The sequence below is a fragment of the Pithys albifrons genome, chromosome 11 (genome assembly GCF_047495875.1).
Source record: "Pithys albifrons albifrons isolate INPA30051 chromosome 11, PitAlb_v1, whole genome shotgun sequence".
In the NCBI taxonomy this organism is placed as follows: domain Eukaryota; kingdom Metazoa; phylum Chordata; class Aves; order Passeriformes; family Thamnophilidae; genus Pithys; species Pithys albifrons.
Window position 1 is genome coordinate 3670221 of NC_092468.1, and position 19009 is coordinate 3689229.

At 50.0% G+C, this 19009-nt stretch overlaps 1 protein-coding gene across 3 annotated transcripts in view; it reads left to right on the top strand.

Annotated features, from left to right (window-relative positions):
• HDLBP (high density lipoprotein binding protein) overlaps nucleotides 1–17583 on the top strand; it is a 40295-nt gene extending 22712 nt beyond the window's left edge. For 2 of the 3 annotated variants that reach the window (XM_071565973.1, XM_071565974.1), the window contains exons 6-28: nucleotides 179–385; nucleotides 823–1038; nucleotides 1819–2025; nucleotides 2239–2346; nucleotides 2888–2992; nucleotides 3453–3531; nucleotides 4196–4335; nucleotides 4616–4720; nucleotides 5019–5132; nucleotides 5480–5566; nucleotides 5732–5863; nucleotides 6146–6364; nucleotides 7206–7427; nucleotides 7659–7877; nucleotides 8488–8638; nucleotides 9025–9179; nucleotides 9778–9882; nucleotides 10593–10727; nucleotides 11280–11423; nucleotides 11601–11786; nucleotides 13930–14046; nucleotides 14466–14594; nucleotides 15220–17583. In XM_071565973.1, the coding sequence (XP_071422074.1) occupies nucleotides 179–385; nucleotides 823–1038; nucleotides 1819–2025; nucleotides 2239–2346; nucleotides 2888–2992; nucleotides 3453–3531; nucleotides 4196–4335; nucleotides 4616–4720; nucleotides 5019–5132; nucleotides 5480–5566; nucleotides 5732–5863; nucleotides 6146–6364; nucleotides 7206–7427; nucleotides 7659–7877; nucleotides 8488–8638; nucleotides 9025–9179; nucleotides 9778–9882; nucleotides 10593–10727; nucleotides 11280–11423; nucleotides 11601–11786; nucleotides 13930–14046; nucleotides 14466–14594; nucleotides 15220–15306 (3369 nt within the window). In that variant the 3' untranslated portion in view covers nucleotides 15307–17583. The remainder of the gene's footprint in view (nucleotides 1–178; nucleotides 386–822; nucleotides 1039–1818; nucleotides 2026–2238; nucleotides 2347–2887; nucleotides 2993–3452; nucleotides 3532–4195; nucleotides 4336–4615; nucleotides 4721–5018; nucleotides 5133–5479; nucleotides 5567–5731; nucleotides 5864–6145; nucleotides 6365–7205; nucleotides 7428–7658; nucleotides 7878–8487; nucleotides 8639–9024; nucleotides 9180–9777; nucleotides 9883–10592; nucleotides 10728–11279; nucleotides 11424–11600; nucleotides 11787–13929; nucleotides 14047–14465; nucleotides 14595–15219) is intronic. The other variant, XM_071565975.1, reaches the window with a different exon arrangement.
• Nucleotides 17584–19009: the final 1426 nt, after the last annotated feature.

Here is a 19009-nt window from a genome sequence, read left to right on the forward strand (position 1 = left end):
GGGTTTAGACTCCTGGAATACAGACACTGTAAGTCAACTGTTCTGGCAGTGTCAGTCCTTGGACAGGATATGCTGGAAGGCATTGTGTTTGCCCCTCAGTGGTACCCCTAAGCAGCATATGACTTGCTTTCCCTGTGCAGACAAGGGCTCTCATAGATGTTTGGCTCTTGTGTTGCAGGCTTCAGCGACAGTTGCCATCCCCAAGGAGCACCACCGTTTTGTCATTGGAAAGAATGGCGAGAAGCTGCAGGACCTGGAGCTCAAGACTGCAACCAAAATCCAGATCCCCCGCCCGGATGACCCCAGCAACCAGATCAAGATCACCGGCACTAAGGAAGGGATTGAGAAGGCCCGACACGAGATCCTGCTGATCTCTGCTGAGCAGGTACTTCAGTACTGTGATCTCCCATGTCATGAGCCAAATGGCCATTTTTCATGGTAGATTAGATGTTTGTAGCCACCATGGCCACAGCCAGTGGCTAATATTGTTAGTCTGAACAGAGACACATACCATGCCACTTGGCTGTATGAGCACTGCTGCCAGGTTCTGTACCTTCTGCACCCTTGTGTCTATCTCTGAAATAGATAAGCAGTTTCATATTTTGAAATGAGCCATAGTAAGTGCCAGCCAAGATGTGGCAGGAGATAACAGAGGTGAATACCATAAATCAGCAACAGCAGTATTTGTAGATGGAAAGGAATGGAGCCTGCAAACTGAAAAGGGGGCTTGGGCCAGAGTGTCAAGCAAGACAGCACTGCAATTGAGCAAAGCTGGTAATGCTGACAGCAGTTCCCACTGAGGTTTGTTCTGGATCCTTCCAGGATAAGCGTGCCGTGGAGCGGCTGGACGTGGAGAAAGTGTACCACCCCTTCATTGCTGGCCCTTACAACAAGCTGGTGAGTGAGCTCATGCAGGAGACAGGGACACGCATCAACATTCCTCCACCCAGCGTTAACAAGACAGAGATAGTCTTCACAGGAGAAAAGGAACAGCTGGCCCAGGCCGTGGCTCGTGTTAAGAAGATCTACGAGGAAAAGGTATGGATGGCTCATAAACCTTTCCATCTTTTCCCCACCTCCTCACAGTTCCTCTTCCCTTCTTGCTCTACTTTTGTGCATCCCTCAGTTGCATCCTCCTTGTGTCAACTCTTGCTCAGCAGCCCTTGCAGTATGTGGACCCAGATCTTACCTTTTTCTTGCTCAGCAGAGTGGGACTTGGAGTGATTCTGCCAGAGAGGTGACAGATCTCTTGCTTTTCTGTGTCATGGGAATTAGCAGACCACTAAGAGCTCTCTGGGCATGTGTTCACACATGTGCTACAAAGGAAGGAGGGAAGTGTGGCCAGGTGACAGTATCAAAGTTGCTACACAAGTAGAAGTTGCCGAAGAATTTCACTTCATTTTATTTTCCACAGCCAGCTTTGCTGTGAATATCCTTGTTGTGGGTTGGTCTGTATTTATACCAGTCTGGATTTCAATAAAGATAATCAACTTACAGCCTAATAGCCTACACAGTGTTGCATTACAGCACTGCCTGGCGACAGCTGGGCATTGTGCAAGGTTCAGCTGGGCATTGTGCAAGGTCTCTTCTGTGTAGCAGGGAGCTTGACAGAGAACTTTTGTACTTCACCTGGCAATTTTTGAGGACAGGCCCTTCTGTAGGCAGGGTCCCAAGGATGCTAGGGTACTACAGAATCCCTGTGCTTATCTTTGCTTTGCTCTTCCCTGGGTGCACAGCTTCACTGCATCTTGTGCCTCTTTCACTCTTGTCCTTCCCTGCACCCTTGTGATTGATGCCCCAGTGCCTCTGCTCCTACAGAAAAAGAAGACTACTACCATTGCAGTGGAGGTGAAGAAGTCCCAGCACAAGTATGTCATCGGCCCCAAGGGGAATTCCCTGCAGGAGATCTTGGAGAAAACTGGAGTCTCTGTCGAGATCCCACCCACTGACAGTAGCTCAGAGACGGTGATACTGCGAGGCGAGCCTGAAAAGCTTGGGCAAGCACTGACTGAAGTCTATGCAAAGGTACTGACGGGGCTCCTTTGAAAGCCCCATCATGATACATTTGTGGTCACTGACAGGTTTAGCAGGGTGGGCTCAGTTGGGCTCTTAGAGATGCAGCTTAGAACTCTATACTCTATACAGAACTCTAATGGAGGGTGCAGCATGGGAATTGGAATGGAATTTTTATGAAAGCCTCTCCCAGTCTGTCCATGAAACACCTTCTGTGTCTCTCAGGCCAACAGTTTTACCGTCTCCTCGGTCTCAGCCCCCTCTTGGCTTCATCGTTTCATCATCGGAAAGAAAGGACAAAACCTGGCCAAAATAACTCAGCAGATGCCAAAGGTATGGATGAGCTATTATCTTAGCACCCACTGAAGTAGAATATGGTTTAGTCCAGATTGCTCTTTGTAGGAGAGAGAAGTGTATTCTGCCATGGATAAAACCAGGGAGGAAATTACACTAATCTTATAATATTAGGAGGAACTATAAACTTCTACTGCCTCAAACACTATTCATCCTGTGTTACTCTCAAGGGTTGAGTCTTTCAAAGGAAGCCTTATGTCATACTATTTGGAGAATTGATGTAGTAGGATACCTGCAAATGCTGATTTCAATGAGTCTTCTCCCTGGGAAGTTAGACAGTATCTAGGGAAAGGTTAGATGAGGAGCTTCTACAAAGCTCTTGCAGTCTCCAGGACAGCACCAAAGCCTTATGGTCTAGACACTGTGATATGGGCAGAATTGTAAGTAACCTACTTGTGAAACCATGGGAATGGTGTGTGTACCCTTAGTGGCAGGGGTTGATGGTGTAGGCCTGACTGGCTGCACTGACTTGTCGTGTGTCTTGGAAAATTCTTATGGGTTTCTTCCCTTGTGTCTCAAGGTTCACATTGAATTCACTGAAGGAGAAGACAAAATCACTTTGGAAGGACCTACAGAAGATGTGAATGTGGCTCAGGAACAGATTGAAGTCATGGTCAAGGATCTGGTAAGTTGGTGGTACTAATTCTAGTATGTCAGAAGAAAGTGGGGAAATATGGGACAAACAGAGCACAGGTGAAGCGTAGATCATATCTGTGGGATATCTTGACAGGCTTAACAGAACTTGCAGAAGGCAAGTTGTGTGGCAGATGAGTGAAACCCTTGGTTATGAAGCTTGTCTGTAGCATTCTTAAAAAATCAGCAGTACATCTTAAGTCTTTTGATGCAGAAAAGGGGATTCTCTTTCAGTCACAGCTGGAGAAGCATTTAAGTCCCTTTCAATGTTTCACAAGCATGGTGCTCTCAGCTCAAACCAGAGGAGTGTTCTGCTCTGCTCAATAGCAGGGAGGAGTGCTTGTAGCTGACTGCTGGAGACTGAGTGCCAACACTGGCAGTGGACAGTCACAGTGGGCACAAACAGCAGCAGAGGGGCCCTGCCCTGCCTAGCCCTGTACAATTCTTTATAGATCAACCGGATGGATTATGCAGAAATCAACGTTGACCACAAATTTCACCGACACCTCATTGGCAAGAACGGAGCTAACAGTAAGTGGGTGCCTTTCTAATCCTTCCTGTGTTCAGACTTTCTGTGTTTGGTTGATCATGTCATGGGTCTACCCCTCATCCAGGGTGCTGTCCTCCATCACATTGCCTCTTGCTGTTCTGGACTGAGATTGGCACTAGGAGATAAATAGGCAGTGAGGCCTTGGCATGTGTGAAGTGTCTTAGAAAGCTGAACAGATTGCTTTGCCATGTCCTGGAGGAATTTTTGGGGCAGGGGGAGGTGGCAGGGGATTGGAGAACTCTCTTTTCTCTTTTTTTCAAGTTCGTCTATACGCATTGCATTTTAGCAGTCCATTGGGGGTGATGGAAATCTGCTTGGTGAGTTTCTCCCCAAAAAAGAATTTGGGTTTAGAAATGAATGAGCATCTTCTGATCTAAATGTGGTGCTCCTTGGGGAAGAAAGAGATGTCTCACTCTGGCCAGTGAACTAGATGCCACAGTATTTACTTGTACAGATTCTTGCATGGCATGGATCTGCCCTTGCTGAACCCTGGGGTGAAGAAGCACTTTCACCTGGTTCAACCCACCCCTCTTTTCCTCAGAGGCTGACTTACTTCTTAAACAGCCTCTAAGCAGTGATAGTCAAGGTGCCTTGCTTCCAAATCTTAGACTAGCAGAGTGTGTCACAACAGCCCTTGCCTTGCAGTTAACAGGATTAAAGACCTCTACAAGGTGTCTGTGCGCATTCCTCCGGACAATGAGAAGAGCAACCTGATCAGAATTGAAGGAGACCCACAGGGGGTCCAACAGGCCAAGAAAGAGCTGCTGGAACTCGCTTCCCGTATGGTTAGTGGGACGTGATGCTTGGGAGGGAGCAGGCTTTGGGCTCTTATGTTCCCTGGTAACGTGGTGTAGATGTGTGCCCTACACACAGAGCACTTGGATCTCGAGACGAGTGCAACTTCCTCTATTCCCTTGGATCCCCTTTTCTCTCAAACTAGAGTGAATTGTGTCTGGAGGAGAAAAGAGGGACAATGCTGGCAAGTAAAATGTCAGGCAGCAAAATGGTAATTACAAGTATGTGGCTCTCCTGCTGAACACTCCATGTAAACTCTCTTACCCACAGGAAAATGAACGCACCAAGGACCTAATCATTGAGCAGAAATTCCACCGGACCATCATTGGGCAGAAGGGCGAGCGGATTCGGGAAATCCGGGAGAAATTCCCAGAGGTAAGGCTTTCTAGGAGGTGAGGAATCCAGAGAGGATATCTCCTACTTGGGGGGTAAACACATTGTCATTAAAGTCATAAATATAGTGTCTCTGTAAGTACGAGAACTACGTAGCTGATGTGTGTCTGCTCATCTATCTAATATGTATGAGAAGATGGTTCTTTTGGCCAGAGACTGCTAACATGGTTAGCCTCTTTCAAAAGGGAAAGAGGATGTGGAGGATCTCCCCAGCCTTTGCACATGCTTGACACAATTCCTGCATTTGCCTTAGTTGACTTTAAGTGGCCATCTCTTGCAGGTTATCATCAACTTCCCAGACCCTGCACACAAGAGTGACATCGTCCAACTCAGAGGTCCCAAAAACGAGGTGGAGAAGTGCACCAAGTACATGCAAAAGATGGTGGCAGACCTGGTAAGGAAAACTTCAGTCTGCTGTTCTCTCCCCCATGCCTGGATAACCCTGTATTAGAGCAGAGTTGTAGTGGCTTGGCTAGGGCTGACATACCTCAGGATGAGGAAGCTGTGGACATTGTTCTTTCTGGAAGGGGGCAGGTGGGTAATGCCTGTTATTTAAGGGCCATACCTGTTATTTAAGGGCCATAGGAGAAGTTACCTGCCCTTGCTTATTCTTGCAAGTCTCATATAGAGAATTCCTTGGGTCTAAGCCTATTGACAAAAGCGTGTTTATCAAATTCTTGGGATGGGGCCTCACTTGCCATGACAGTGTAGTCTTCAATTCTCCCTTCCTTTCTCCCTTAGGTTGAAAACAGTTTTTCTATTTCTGTTCCCATCTTCAAACAATTCCACAAGAACATCATAGGGAAAGGAGGTGCCAACATCAAGAAGGTAAGATACCTTTCCTGTCTCCAGTGCTCATTGTGGTCACTGCCTGTGGCACAATCTCACTGGTCTCTTCTTGCTCACTGGTGATGTAAAATGAAACCTCTGAGGCCTCTTTTTTCAGACATGGGACACCTCTCAAATTTTTTGGGGTTTTTTTTTTTTTGGCAGATCCGTGAAGAAAGCAACACCAAAATTGATCTCCCGGCAGAGAACAGCAACTCGGAGACAATTGTTATCACAGGCAAGAAAGCAAACTGTGAGGCTGCTCGCCACAGAATTCTGGCTATCCAGAAGGAACTGGTAAGTGAAACAACTGGCCTGTGGCAGATGAGGGACTTGAAAATGTAAATATAGAAGTACTTGTAGTGGGGGTGGGCAGGGAGGAGACAAATGTAGGTGTCAGTGTACTCTTGACTCTTCAGCTGAAGTTTTTGGCTGCTCATGTGTTAGGAGTGGCCAGTCTCAATTCCCTCTGGTCAGACATATCTTACACACAGGTCTGCAGAGCTCCTGGCAATGTGGGAGTTGGAGGGAAAGCAGAGTGGGTTAGCTGGACTAACACCCCATACTGTCCTCCCTCAGGCCAACATCACAGAAGTGGAGGTCTCTATTCCTTCCAAACTGCACAATTCCCTCATTGGCGCCAAAGGCCGCTTCATCCGCTCCATCATGGAGGAGTGTGGTGGAGTCCACATCCACTTCCCCACCGAGGGCTCTGGCAGTGACACCGTGACCATCAGGGGCCCAGCCCAGGATGTGGAGAAAGCCAAGAAACAGCTGCTGCATCTGGCAGAGGAGAAGGTGAGCCTTGCCTCACAGAGGAAGGGAGCAGGTTGGTTTGGCCAGCTGTTTCGTTTTGGGGGCTGAAGTGATTCCCTCTGCCTGCTGGGAAGCCTCTAGCATCAGACAGACAAATCATTTTTTGAGGGATTTGAGCATAGATTGGATGATTAAAAGAAAGCTGTGCTTCTATCCACATGACAAGGGTCTTTTACCCATCGTGGGTAGATAACTGGCTGTAATGCTTCTCTGCCCAGGCTGGCAGCATACTCAAAAGCGTTAATGCTCCCTGCTCCTGTAGCTTGAATATGCTTGGGTATCCACACTTTTCCAAAACACATTCTGCAGATGTCCTTCACGTTTTTCTTGAGCTCTGAATTTCAGTTCCAGTTATTCCATTTCACTGCATGTATCCAGGTTTGAGGACTTCTGGTTACAAGACATTGCTTTGAGTTGTGGCTGACTGACTGGTCATTTTAATAGCAAAAGCCCCTGTGTAGGGTCAGATGTTTTCTGTGAAAATTGCTTGGTTGCCTCTGTGGCCTGGCTTGCAGCAGTCAGTTAGCAAATGGTTATGCTGCCTTCTGTGAGGGTCAGACCCTTCTTCTAGGGAAGTCTCTTCATATTCTCACCTGTCATGCTGAGTGTACAGTTAATTTTTCAGCCCTGAGAACACCTTTGGGGTAGTGTTTTTAATTTAGGACATTGTATACCTTTTTTACTTCAACAGCATGCTGCATCTACCTTGCTCTTGCAGCACTGTGTATGTGGGTGCATGTAACGTACCCACAGGCTGACTGTTGATGCCAGTGGGTATTTCCTATATACTGGCATGTTCCATTGGGTCTCTGGCTCCTTTCAGCAAACAAAGAGTTACACCGTGGACCTCCGTGCAAAGCCAGAGTACCACAAATTCCTTATTGGTAAGGGTGGTGGCAACATCCGTAAGGTGCGTGACAACACTGGGGCCCGCATCATCTTCCCCACCTCTGAGGACAAAGATCAGGAGCTGATCACCATCATGGGAACAGAGGAGGCTGTCAAAGAGGCACAGAAGGAGCTGGAGGCCCTCATCAAGAACTTGGTATGGTCTACTTTTTCTACTTTTCTGCCTCTCACTGTAGCAAGATGTAACAAGTCAGTGTAGAGGACATGCTTGTCCTAAAACCATTTGCTGCCCTTCATGGGAGCTCAGGAAGATCCTTCTTGTTGTTCCTTGTTGGAATGAGCATTGCAATCTGATTGCTGTTGGGTGCAGCCATTTCATGCTTACCAGCAGGACAGGCAGGGCTGACTAGCTGTCATCTCTTGGCAGGATAACGTGGTTGAGGACTCCATGGTGGTTGACCCCAAGCACCACCGCCACTTTGTCATCCGGAGAGGACAAGTTCTGCGTGAGATAGCAGATGAATATGGTGGTGTGATGGTCAGCTTCCCACGCTCCGGCACCCAGAGTGATAAAGTCACGCTCAAGGGAGCCAAGGATTGTGTGGAGGCAGCCAAGAAACGCATCCAGGAGATCATTGAGGATCTGGTATGTTGCAGAAAAGCTGTTTCTTCTGTACTTTGTTGCTTCAGCAATGCCCTCCTTGAACTTAATGCGTGGCCAAGCTTTATGAGAACAAGTCGCGTGGTAGTTCTGGGACTTGAACCTTTGCTGTCACCATATGGTCCTCTGACCATCTTCTTGGTCTTTAGGAGTGGAAGTAGGAGACCACTCCTTGATGTGCATCCAGGTGCTAAAAGACTGGAGCCTTCCTGTGCCTCTCCATGCTTAGTCTTGAGCAGTGGTTGCTTTCTAGGATTTCCTGTGCTGTTAGTACTGGCTTTTGGAAGCAGCCACGTGTCAAAACTGTTCTCTTCCTTCATTCTTTCTTTATCTTTTTTCCTTTCTTTTAATGCTTCCTCCTCTTCAGTGTAATAAAGAGCTTGAGTTTTGCTCCTGGAAGCCTTTAACATCCTGGGTTGGAGGCAGCCTTCTTTAAATCCTCTGCTAACTTATCCAAAGGAGAAAAATTCTAGGAAAATTCGTTATCTTTTCTGACCCCTCTCTGTGTCCATTTTGGATTTCATCATGCACTAGCATCCTATTTTCTGGTGTGAAAGAGGCTACATCACAACAGAGCAACTCTGCTTTCCCACAGGAAGCTCAAGTGACAATCGAATGCACCATCCCACAGAAGTTCCACCGCTCCATTATGGGCCCCAAAGGATCTCGGATCCAGCAGATCACCCGGGACTATGGTGTCCAGATCAAATTCCCTGACAGAGAGGAGAACCCAGGTATACCTGTGGGTGCGTGTTTGCATGGTAGGTGGGATGATCAAATGAGTGTAGTGTGCCTGCACTGCATACCAGTTGACATGTTCTACTTAAAATCTGTGGAGAACTGCTCCCTAGTGTTCCTGCAGTGTCCTTAAATCTGGGCTTAGCCTCAACCTTACCCTCTCGGGAAGAGGGGACAGTTTTAGGAGGTCAAACCACAGACATGGGTGTTGTGGGTGTGTTGTCACTGCGGAGTGTAGGCAGTATGAGGATATACCCCAAAAAAAAAGGGCTCTACAAGTTTACCAAGGTAAATCTGAGCTCATTTCTGGCTAAACCTGAGGATCTGGAGCTGGGGAGATGATGAGCAAGGAGGGGGCCCTGTACATTGAACACAAGACTTTCCATGTTTGTAGCTCCTGTTGCCGATCCAGCTGTACAGGAGAACGGTGAGGAAGGTGGGGAAGGCAAGGATGGGAAGGACGCGGATCCCAGCTCTCCGAAGAAGTGCGACATCATCATCATCTCTGGCCGCAGGGAGAAGTGCGAGGCAGCAAAGGAGGCACTGCAGGTGTGTGGCTTTCTCAGCCCTGTTAACACAGTGATGCCTAGATGAGAGCTTTGGTGGTGTGCAGTGCAGGTGATCAGTGATGCTGGGTGTAGAGGGGATTGCACTGCTCAAGGGAAGCCCCTTTGCTCTATGACTTAGCCTGGCAGCTTGAATCATAGTATACCTTGCATGACCTTGCAATTGCTAGAGCTTGTTGGGCAACCCCAAGTTATTTCCCATAAAAGCATGACTTTCTTTTTTTCTGGAGCATAGCTGGAAAGAGGAGGAGTCTAATTGAGGCTGAACCATTCCAGCTTTAGCAGACTTTGCATTGCTCTTGTAGTGATGTTTTCCAAGTCTCTGCTATGCTTGGAAAATGCCAAGGGTATGAAAATAGCATGTCCCTCAGACTGAGTTTCACATTGTTTGTTTGGAAAATGCGCTCCAAGACACAACAGGTCATCTTAGTGTTCCCAGTTGTTGCTCTTCCTGTAGAGTTTGTAACCTGCCTACAAGGAAATGTACCTCAGTTCAGCAACATGTTCTTTTGGGCAAGTAGACAGCAAGCTGGAAGACAGAGAAGTCTTGTCACTGGTAAACTGTGCTCCATCCCCTGCAGGCTCTCGTTCCTGTCACCATCGAGGTGGAAGTTCCCTTTGATCTTCACCGTTACATCATTGGCCAGAAAGGAAGTGGGATCCGCAAAATGATGGATGAGTTTGAAGTAAGTTGTTGCCCTTCCTTCCATCTGTTCTGTCCTGAAGAATCTGTAAGTGACCATGTTTAGGGTGGTGACAGTTGCAACATACTCAGGTCTGTCCCAGCTTGACCATGGAATCCAGGCTCCATAATAGGAAAATGATCCCTGGGTGATTTGGTCCCTGGCTCCAGAGCTCAGCAGGTTTCATGCTGAAGCTGTGTGATCAGTGTTGGTGTCATGAGTGTTGTGTGACTTGTTTGCATGACTGCAGGGACTCCTCACCAGTGTGAGGATTATTTTCCTTCTGGACCATGGGAAACAGCACTGCTGTACCTGCTCATTCAGGAGAATTCCCCAGAGCCAACAGGGCCTCCCAGGGCTGATGCACATTGGCTGCAGACAGTGCTATTGAACCTGTATTTGTTTCCTGGCCTCTCTGAGCTGGTACAGGGACTGCTGAGGGCTGAAAAGCAGACTGATAATGGCTGGAGAAACAGAATTCTATTCAAAAATTATCTAGAAATGATCCCAGGCAACTGACTCTGAGTGACTCAGCTTGATGTCCTCCAGAGGTCCTTTCCAACCTCAACCATTCTGTGGTTATTAGGATGCCTGGGTGGGAGCTGGTCTTGGTGGGAGGGGAGACTGGTGAGATGCTAACCTGCAGTGAGAGGCATCACAAGTGATACAGAACAAGCAGTGGTACAAAATGATAATTGCTGCTTGTTACTCAGGTGAACATCCAGGTGCCTGCTCCTGAGCTGCAGTCAGATATCATCACCATCACTGGGCTGGCTACCAACCTGGACCGTGCCAAGGCCGGGCTGCTGGAAAGAGTGAAGGAGCTGCAAGCTGAACAAGAAGATCGGGTAAGGCCTCTGCCTTTCCTTCCTCCTTCCAGCCAAGCGTGGCTTCAGCCTCTGGGCACACACTTCTGGAACCCCTTGCCTTTTAAGACCACCCAGAGCTGCTCTGTGGGTGCAGAATGCTCTTAAGTGAGTTAACCAAAGGTAGCTCATTTAACATAAGTTGATGGGAGAGTTGAGAGATGTAACTTTGGACTGTCCAAGTGTCTCTCACACCTTCACATACCTTTGAGACACTGCTGGGTGGGAACCTCACCCTGTTGGGAGTCTCTCTGTACCTATCCTCATTGAATCCTTACCACAGCTCTGAATAAATAGGTGAGGGATGAATTGGATGGGTTTTTGCTGTTTGTAATTTCCTACTGAACTTGGCAAAAGCCCAAGGCTCCAGCAGATAGCTTGGGTGCTCTTCTGTAACTGTGTACACTCAAACATGACCCTGCAGAATATGTTCCATGCATCTCAGAACTCAGAAGGAAATAGGGGGAGTGAAGTGGATGTCACTGGGCCAGCCATGGTGTGTTCCCTGCTCTCACTCTGCCTGTCCTGTTCCAGGCCTTGCGAAGCTTCAAGCTGACAGTCACTGTGGATCCCAAATATCACCCTAAAATCATTGGGCGGAAGGGAGCAGTGATCACCCAGATACGCACAGAGCATGAGGTCAACATCCAGTTCCCTGACAAGGACGATGAAAGCCAGGTGAGAGATCAGAGGGACTACAGGGATGGCTGGTGGTTGGCCCTGAGCATCTTCTCAAGAGCTCTTGACTCTCTCCACTGCCTTTGGATGAGGTGGATGGTAAAAGGGATTAGTAGGGAGAAGGCTTGCTCAGCTGCTTGTGGGCCTGGTCTCTCAACACATGTCCCTGTGCCCCAGGCCCAAGACCAGATCACCATCACTGGCTATGAGAAGAACGCTGAGGCTGCCCGAGATGCCATCATGAAGATTGTTGGGGAGCTGGAGCAGATGATCTCTGAGGATGTGACTCTGGACCATCGTGTTCACGCACGCATCATCGGTGCACGTGGTAAAGCCATCCGCAAAATCATGGATGAGTTCAAGGTGAGCAGTGGGGCCATGCAACTTAGGTCAGGCTGGGCCTGGGCCGTCACTTGCTCCTGTGTGAAGAGCTTGGTACCAGCTTGGTGCTGAATTCAGGAGCCTGAGGTTCACATCTTGTGGTCCCTGTGTCTTGTGCCTGTTGAGCACCTTCAGCTGGAACAGACACAAAAGAAAGCCAGTGCTGCTGCCCTGCTCACCTCCAACTGTGTTCCCACCAGCATGTGAGCAGCATCCCTGTGCCAGGGCACCCTGGTGTGCCCAGGGTGTCTGGGCTGTCTGGACACCACACCCAGACCCAGCTGAGGCATCCCCACACTACCTCAGCTCTGAGTCACATTCTGCTGGGAGCTGATCTGGGAGCCTTTCCTGTTGTGCTGGAACCCAGCTGGAAAGGGAACCTGGGAATGCTTCCCTGTTCTGAATTAGCCCTGCAAGCAGCACTGAGCTCTGTCCCTCTCTGCAGTCCTTTTGTTGGGTTTCTTGTTGGGTCCCAGTTGGCCTTCAGGGAGAGGAGGAGGTGGTTATGTCAGCTACTCTGATACTGAAGTGGGCAGCCAAGCCTCTTGCTGCGGGGTCTGTAAAGCGGCTGTGCCCAAACCTCCTCAGCTACTTGAGCTTAACTCAAGGAATTGCTCTGCATTTCTTCTAGGCCACTGTTGGTTCCCTTGACTTTGGGGATCAGGGCATACTCTCAAGGCTTTGGATGCAGCAAAGTTGGCTGGTCTGGGAGGGACAGAGACTCTGCTCTGACAGTGTGTGGCATCAGCAGCAGGGTTTACTGCAGGGGCAGCAGTGAATGTGAATCCAAGGGGTGGGGTTTGGAAATTTGGATCTTGGCTGGACTCAGTTGTTGAAGCAAGCTGTTTGGTTCCCAAATGAGCAGCCTTTGGGTTTGGTCCTGTCTTTCTCAGCTTTTCAGCACCCATCTGGAAGGCAGGCTGTGGAGAGCACAGTCCCTGGGGTTGTGCTGGTTTTAACAACCAGCAGGGAACTAAACTCCAAATAAGCCACTCCCTTTCCCCTGCCCCTTCCAATAATGAAGGCACAGTAAGGAGAGGTTATGAGTTGAAATAACAATGTACTAAAATCACTGTATCAGCAGCAGTATTAATAGCAAAAAGTATACAAAAAGAAGGTGCCCTACCCACAAAAGGGATTTCACCATTGGGAACAAAAAAAAAACCACTTCCTGAAAATAGCACCGCCTGTGTGGTCTCCAAACAAAGACAATATGGCAAGGAGAGCTCACAGAGCTTAATGTTCTCCCCCAACACCAATCTGAAAACAACTAAGAACAATTAAGAAACCCTCAGGAGCTACATCATCCCTATTGCACTGCCTCTTTCTTTCCAGAGCACTGTGCTTGGCTGTGCCCACCTGTCTCAGTGGTGTGCAGCCATCTCCTGCACTGGCACAGCTCCACTTGGCACAGCTGGTTTTGGGCTCCACATGGGTGTTCTGCTTCCCTGGTGGCAGGGGCGTGCTCTCCACTGGGCTCAAAGAATGGAAAAGAAACTGGGACAGCAGAGAAGGGGCTGGGGGTGCCAGCTGATCCTGACATCTCTCTGGAGAGAGCCAGGCAAGATGGTGAACTCCCAGTGTCTGGCACTCAGCTTTTTCTGCCAAAACCATGCCCCCAGCAATGACATGGGTGGTGTGCAATAAACCTCTAAAAACTCTGTCCCCTTTCTCCATAACCAGGACAGGGGTGCACTAGTTCATAAAGAGATTTTTAGCCCAGATTACTGCATGTCAGACACAGAAAGGTCATTGTGCTTCATGCTGATGGTGGCTCAGTGGTAAAAATGCTTGTAACAGTGCAAAGACACTGTCTAGAAGTGCCACCACTCTCCTGCCTCTGCTGCAAGAGCTGTCCAGAAAGCAGTGACCCTCTGGGAGTTAGAGCAGCAGGGAATGCTCAAAAGATTCATCTGCTTTCCTTCATAGGAAGCTGGGCAAGTTTGGGGACAGGGATATTCCTGCTCAACCCCCAGTGTCTGAGCTGTGGAGGTCCTGAACAGCCCTGTGGCTGTGAACAATGATCAAGGCATCCATGACAGTGATCTGTGAATGTTAATGATGAGGGTCATGGGGAGTCTGTGGCATTTTCAGATGTGCAGGTGTCCTGTTCTTTTTGTTGCAGGTGGATATTCGCTTTCCCCAGAGTGGAGCTCCTGACCCCAACTGTGTGACTGTGACAGGACTCCCTGAGAACGTGGAAGAAGCTATTGATCACATCCTGAACTTGGAGGAGGAATATGTAAGTGTTCAGCAAATCTGGGCAGGGGCTTAGCAAGAATTTCCCCTGCCACAGAGTTGGATGTCTGAAGTGTCTCCCTGAGGTATTTTCCACTGCATTGGAGAACTTGAGCCCTGTGCTGGTGGCAGTCAGCCCCCATCTGCAGCTGTCCCTCAAACCAGTTGGACTGCCCCTTCTGTCTGGAACAAGACAGGGAATGAGAATGCTGGGACACCCCAGGATGTGCATGCACTTGCCTTGCAGGATCTTGCACCAGTGAGGAGTTGTGGCCTCAGACTAGTGCAAAAACACTGTATTCAGGAATTGTATAACAGGCTGGTGGGCTTGGGTGGGTTGCAGCGTGGTGAGGTGGAGGGTGGGAATGTTACACCCGTTTGAGGAGCTCTCCAGATCCCCCCTTACTGGTTGTGTCACTGCAGCTTGCAGATGTGGTGGACAATGAGGCGATGCAGGTGTACATGAAACCCTCCTCACATGAAGAGTCCAAGGCCCCATCCAAGGGCTTTGTGGTGAGAGATGCCCCCTGGGCCACTGTCAACAATGAGAAGGTGAGTGAGTGCTGCCTCTGCTGCACACGGGGGCACAGGGCATGGGGACCCTCCTGCCTGGGCTGGGGACACAGAACACTCTCCCTCCTTGGTGACAGAGAGACCAGGGAAGGGCCCTCCTCTTTGAGGCCTGTCCAAGCTGAGCACAGGCCTGGGCTCTCCTCTCCAGCTTTCAAAGCCCACTCTGGCTGCCCCACTGTGGAGCTGTTGGGGAATGAGGGACCAGGTTGTGTTGTTTTTAGGAGTAGGGACAGGGCCCTGGGCCTTGGGACTCTTGTGCTGCTGCACAGAACTGGCTCAGTGTTTGCAGCTGTGAGCGGGAACACGTGGCAGCTCCTCCTTAGCTGCCCAGGCACTGCTGCAGGGCTGGCCTGACCCTGCTCCAGTGGCCCTGCTACTGAGCTGGGACCTTTGGAGCCCTTGCACCCATCCTCACTCTCCTTGATGTCTTCCCTAGAGGGCTCATCCTCCACCCTGGGCAGTCCTGATGCCACAGTGATCCTTTTTGTCCCTCCCCCTTTGTCTCTGCTCATGGGACATCAATGATGCTGCTTAGCTCAGGGCATCACTGTGCAGGTTCACAGCAGGGCAGGAGCTTAACTTGTTCCCTTTTTGTTTGCTCTAGGCCCCTGATATGAGCAGTTCTGAAGACTTCCCCAGCTTTGGGGCTCAAGTGGCCCCCAAGACTCTTCCCTGGGGACCCAAACGATAATGACCTGGAAGCAGAAACTCCTCCAGCCCGCTGACCTGACACTAACCTGCCACAAATACTTCCTGTCTGAAATCTGACCCAGTGGCTGGAGCACAAGTCAATTGCCCCAAGAGGTCTCCTAATGGTGTCTGGAGTGCTAGACCCCATCCTGCTCCCCTCAGCTATCCCTGTGGCTAGGACCCACCCTCATCTCTTGATGGATATTCTTTCCTTCTTTGAAACAAGGCTTCCACTCAGATTCAAACACTAAATGTGTGTGTTTTTGTTAGAAACTTCATAATTGACTCCAAGTGGCTAAGATTTGCAGCTTCCCAAGCGCTAGCAGAGCAATCTGCTCTCTTGAGCATGTCTGACTAGGCATTCTCGCCTTCATTAGGAGACCTCCTTTACTGTGGCTAGGAATCTACTTCCTGTCTCATGACCTCAGGAAATAAATTTCCTTGACTTTCTAAAGCCAAAACGTTTGCCCTCTTTCCTTTGTGTTTATCCCAGGCCTTACCTTACCTTTGTAGAGTGCAATCAACTTTTTTTCCTTTTAACTGCCAAAAATTCATTTAGTGGTAGTAGCTGAATGTGGGGAGAGCTTAAAATAATATAAAAGGTCAGAAACTTGCTTTTTAAAGGAAAAAAACCCTTGAATAAGTTGTAGAGGTAGCAGAAATGGAACAACACTCTGGCTACCCTGGTCAGAAGATCACCTGTGAGCGCAGCAGGTGTGCTCACACCAAGCACAGCCCCAGCTGCACACGTGACCAGTCTTCCAGTGCTTGGTGACAGACCCTTCTAGTTCCCTGTGGTCTCTCGTTCCCCCTTTCCAGCAGCATGAGCAGGCAGGAGAGCCAGCACGAGGCAGTGTGACTGAAGGGGACAGATCTGGGTTGGCAGAGGTCACTGTGGTGGCATGTCTCAGGTGGGACACGTGGCCTGGAGAAGCTGTTGTCCCCTGCTAGTGCTGCAGCAGCTCGGCGTGAGTGGCAGTGACACCATTCCTATTGCCTTCTTTCTACCTCAAACGTCAGTGTGATGGGGGCCTCTCACTGGTCATGGGTGAGCAGCTGTTCCAGCTGTTGCCTGGGCAGCCAGAGCAGAAGCAGAGAGGAGAAGCAAGAGGAGCCTTGTGTCCCTGTGTGGCTGTGGGAGCTGCTTCAGAGGGAAAGCTGAGCGTGGTGATGCTGAGGCAGGCTGTGAACCCGTGGGACTGCATGCTGAGCTAGCACAGAGCTCCGCCCCAGGGCCACAAGTGCAGCAGGGGTTGTGTGGATCAGGCTTCTGCTCTGACAGGGTGTCAGGGTGCTGTGCAGGCTGAGCCTTCCCGAGGCCTCCATCATACGGCGGTAGAAGGTGATCCGTGCTGTGTACCTGGGGCCGCTTGTGGCCCTGCCACGGCTTGCTTGAAGGGGGCTGTGTCCGAGCTCCTCCAGCCAGTAAGAGGAAAACCACGTCTTTGTGGAGGGAGGCGTGGAGTGTGGGGGTTTGTGTGCCCCTGCTTCCCTGCCTCGGTCCTACAGAGCTTGTAGTCTGAGCCATTCCTCTCTCACAGCTGCTTCAGCTGCTGGACAGGCAGGAGTCCCTAACCTCTCTCCTGCTGCTGATGGGGCAGAAGTCTGGCAGGCTGAGCTTGGCCTTCGTCTTTCCATGGGGCAGGCCCAACATGCCGATGCTTTTCCCTCCCACACCAGCTCTTCTGGGCAGAGACTGCTATGCAGAAGTCAAACCAAAACCTCACAGTGCTCTCCTTAAGTCTGATAACGAGTGAAGCAAACCGTAGTCCATTGTGGGGTGTCTGATTGCCCTTGAAGGACAGGGTGGCCTTGCCTCCAGCATGGGAGACAGGAGGGGTCAAACAGAACTAGGGTGATGCCTTCCCATCTGCGTCTGTCAGAAGATGGTTATACCCCTGTAGCTTAGGTCTGTCCTGCATCACAAAGCCTACCACCCCCTCCTCCTCTTTATGCCCTCACCAGTTGCACAGCAAGACTTGAGTTACATCTGGGGCACACACCACCGTGGGCTCGTGCCCCACAGCCCGATCCTTCACCATAAAGAAGGTCATGAAGTGATTGTACCTAGTACTGTCCCCCACCACCCTCCTTCTGCAGCAGACTGTGGCATGTGTCCATTTCCTCTCTTTGACGTCTTCCATATTGTACGTTTCCATAGCAATGATCCCTTGGCCTTAACTTTGGAATTTGGAGACTATATGCAAACATGTAAAAAGGCTCATGAGTATGGATGACACTGGAATTTTATAAATTCTAAAATAAAACCTGAAACAGCTTGGAGTGTGGTGGGTATTATTTCTGCAGGTGGGGTGAGATCCAAGGCAGCCCTTGCTGGGCTGGGTTTAGCCTGGGCTGAAGAGTTCCATCTTGCACACCTGAGCCCTCTGCTGGGGCCATGCCCATAACTGAGGTGAGAACAGAGCAGGCATGGGTTGAGGGAGGAGGCAAGGGCAGCAGAGGAGGCTATGCCCTCTTTCTAGGGAGGCACCAACCCCCTGGCATGCAGGGAGGTGGTGCCACGACACTGCCAGCCTCGGGGACAAAAATGAGGCACTAGCCATGGCCGCACTTGCTCAGCTGCTCTACAGCCAGAGCATCTCATCTGTCTTCAGCAGCTGGGAGCACTCAGATTCTCTCCCTGCCACACGAGGGAGTCACCATGCAGTAATGCCAATGAGCTGGGACAGACAGTCAGCTTCGACCCTCCCCACCTTCACAGCAATAGCTGTCCCCAAAAGCCCAGGTGCCAGGCGGGCTGGGAGTGCATGGCACACCTGCTGGCCCAGGAGGAACTGCTCAGCAGCTCCTGTCGCAGCACAGTGCCCTGTACTACTCTTATTTTCCTGCACCCAAAAGCCTTCTCACTGAAGGTGTGTTTTCCCAGCTCTCCTCTCCTCTGTAACACCATCATCCTCCTGAGTGTCTGAGCCTTCCCTCCACGGTGAGGATGGAGTTCGTGTCCCAGCATCAAACTCACTGGGTTTGGTTTTCTGCCCTTTCTTACCACTCCTTCCCTCCCCCTCTTCATCTCTCTCTCCCTCCCTTTCACCACGTCACCAGCTTACCCCATTTGGTGAGGAAATGAGCCCAAGAAATACAGATCTTGGAGAGGATTAGGATGAGGCTGAAGTTCATCACTGAGCTGGTGATGCTTGTGGTGCAGGATGCCTACAGGGAAAAGCAAGATGCAGAGCACAGAGGGTGGTGAGCAAGCTCAGCTGCAGAGCAGGTCTGGGAGTGGCTGCAGCCACCTCTTACCAAAGCCACTGACCAGAGGTACTCCCAGTACGCCCAGTAGAGGTTTGTGGACACATCACCACCATGGCAATCTGCACACACAAGCACATGAGGTTTGAGCAGCTTTGTGCTGGGAACCCAGAGCACCCCAGGGAGGTTTGCCATTTGCTGGAGGGATGCAGTTCAAACCCAGATCAAACGGGTTCAGAGGGACAGCAATGCCACATCACCATGATCAGCGGAAGCAGGACATAATTCATATTTTCTGATGGCAAACACTGTCTATAACAAAGTCCCAACAAACCCCCACCTTGCTCCCCATTAATATATTAATACCACTTTGACCCCGACCCTCTCATGAGCTTGTAGCTGTTTAAAAAATAAAATTACTACAAAAAGGCTACCCCGCCACAGCCCCATGTTCCACCAGCAGATATTTAGCACTGACTCATACCTGGTAACCA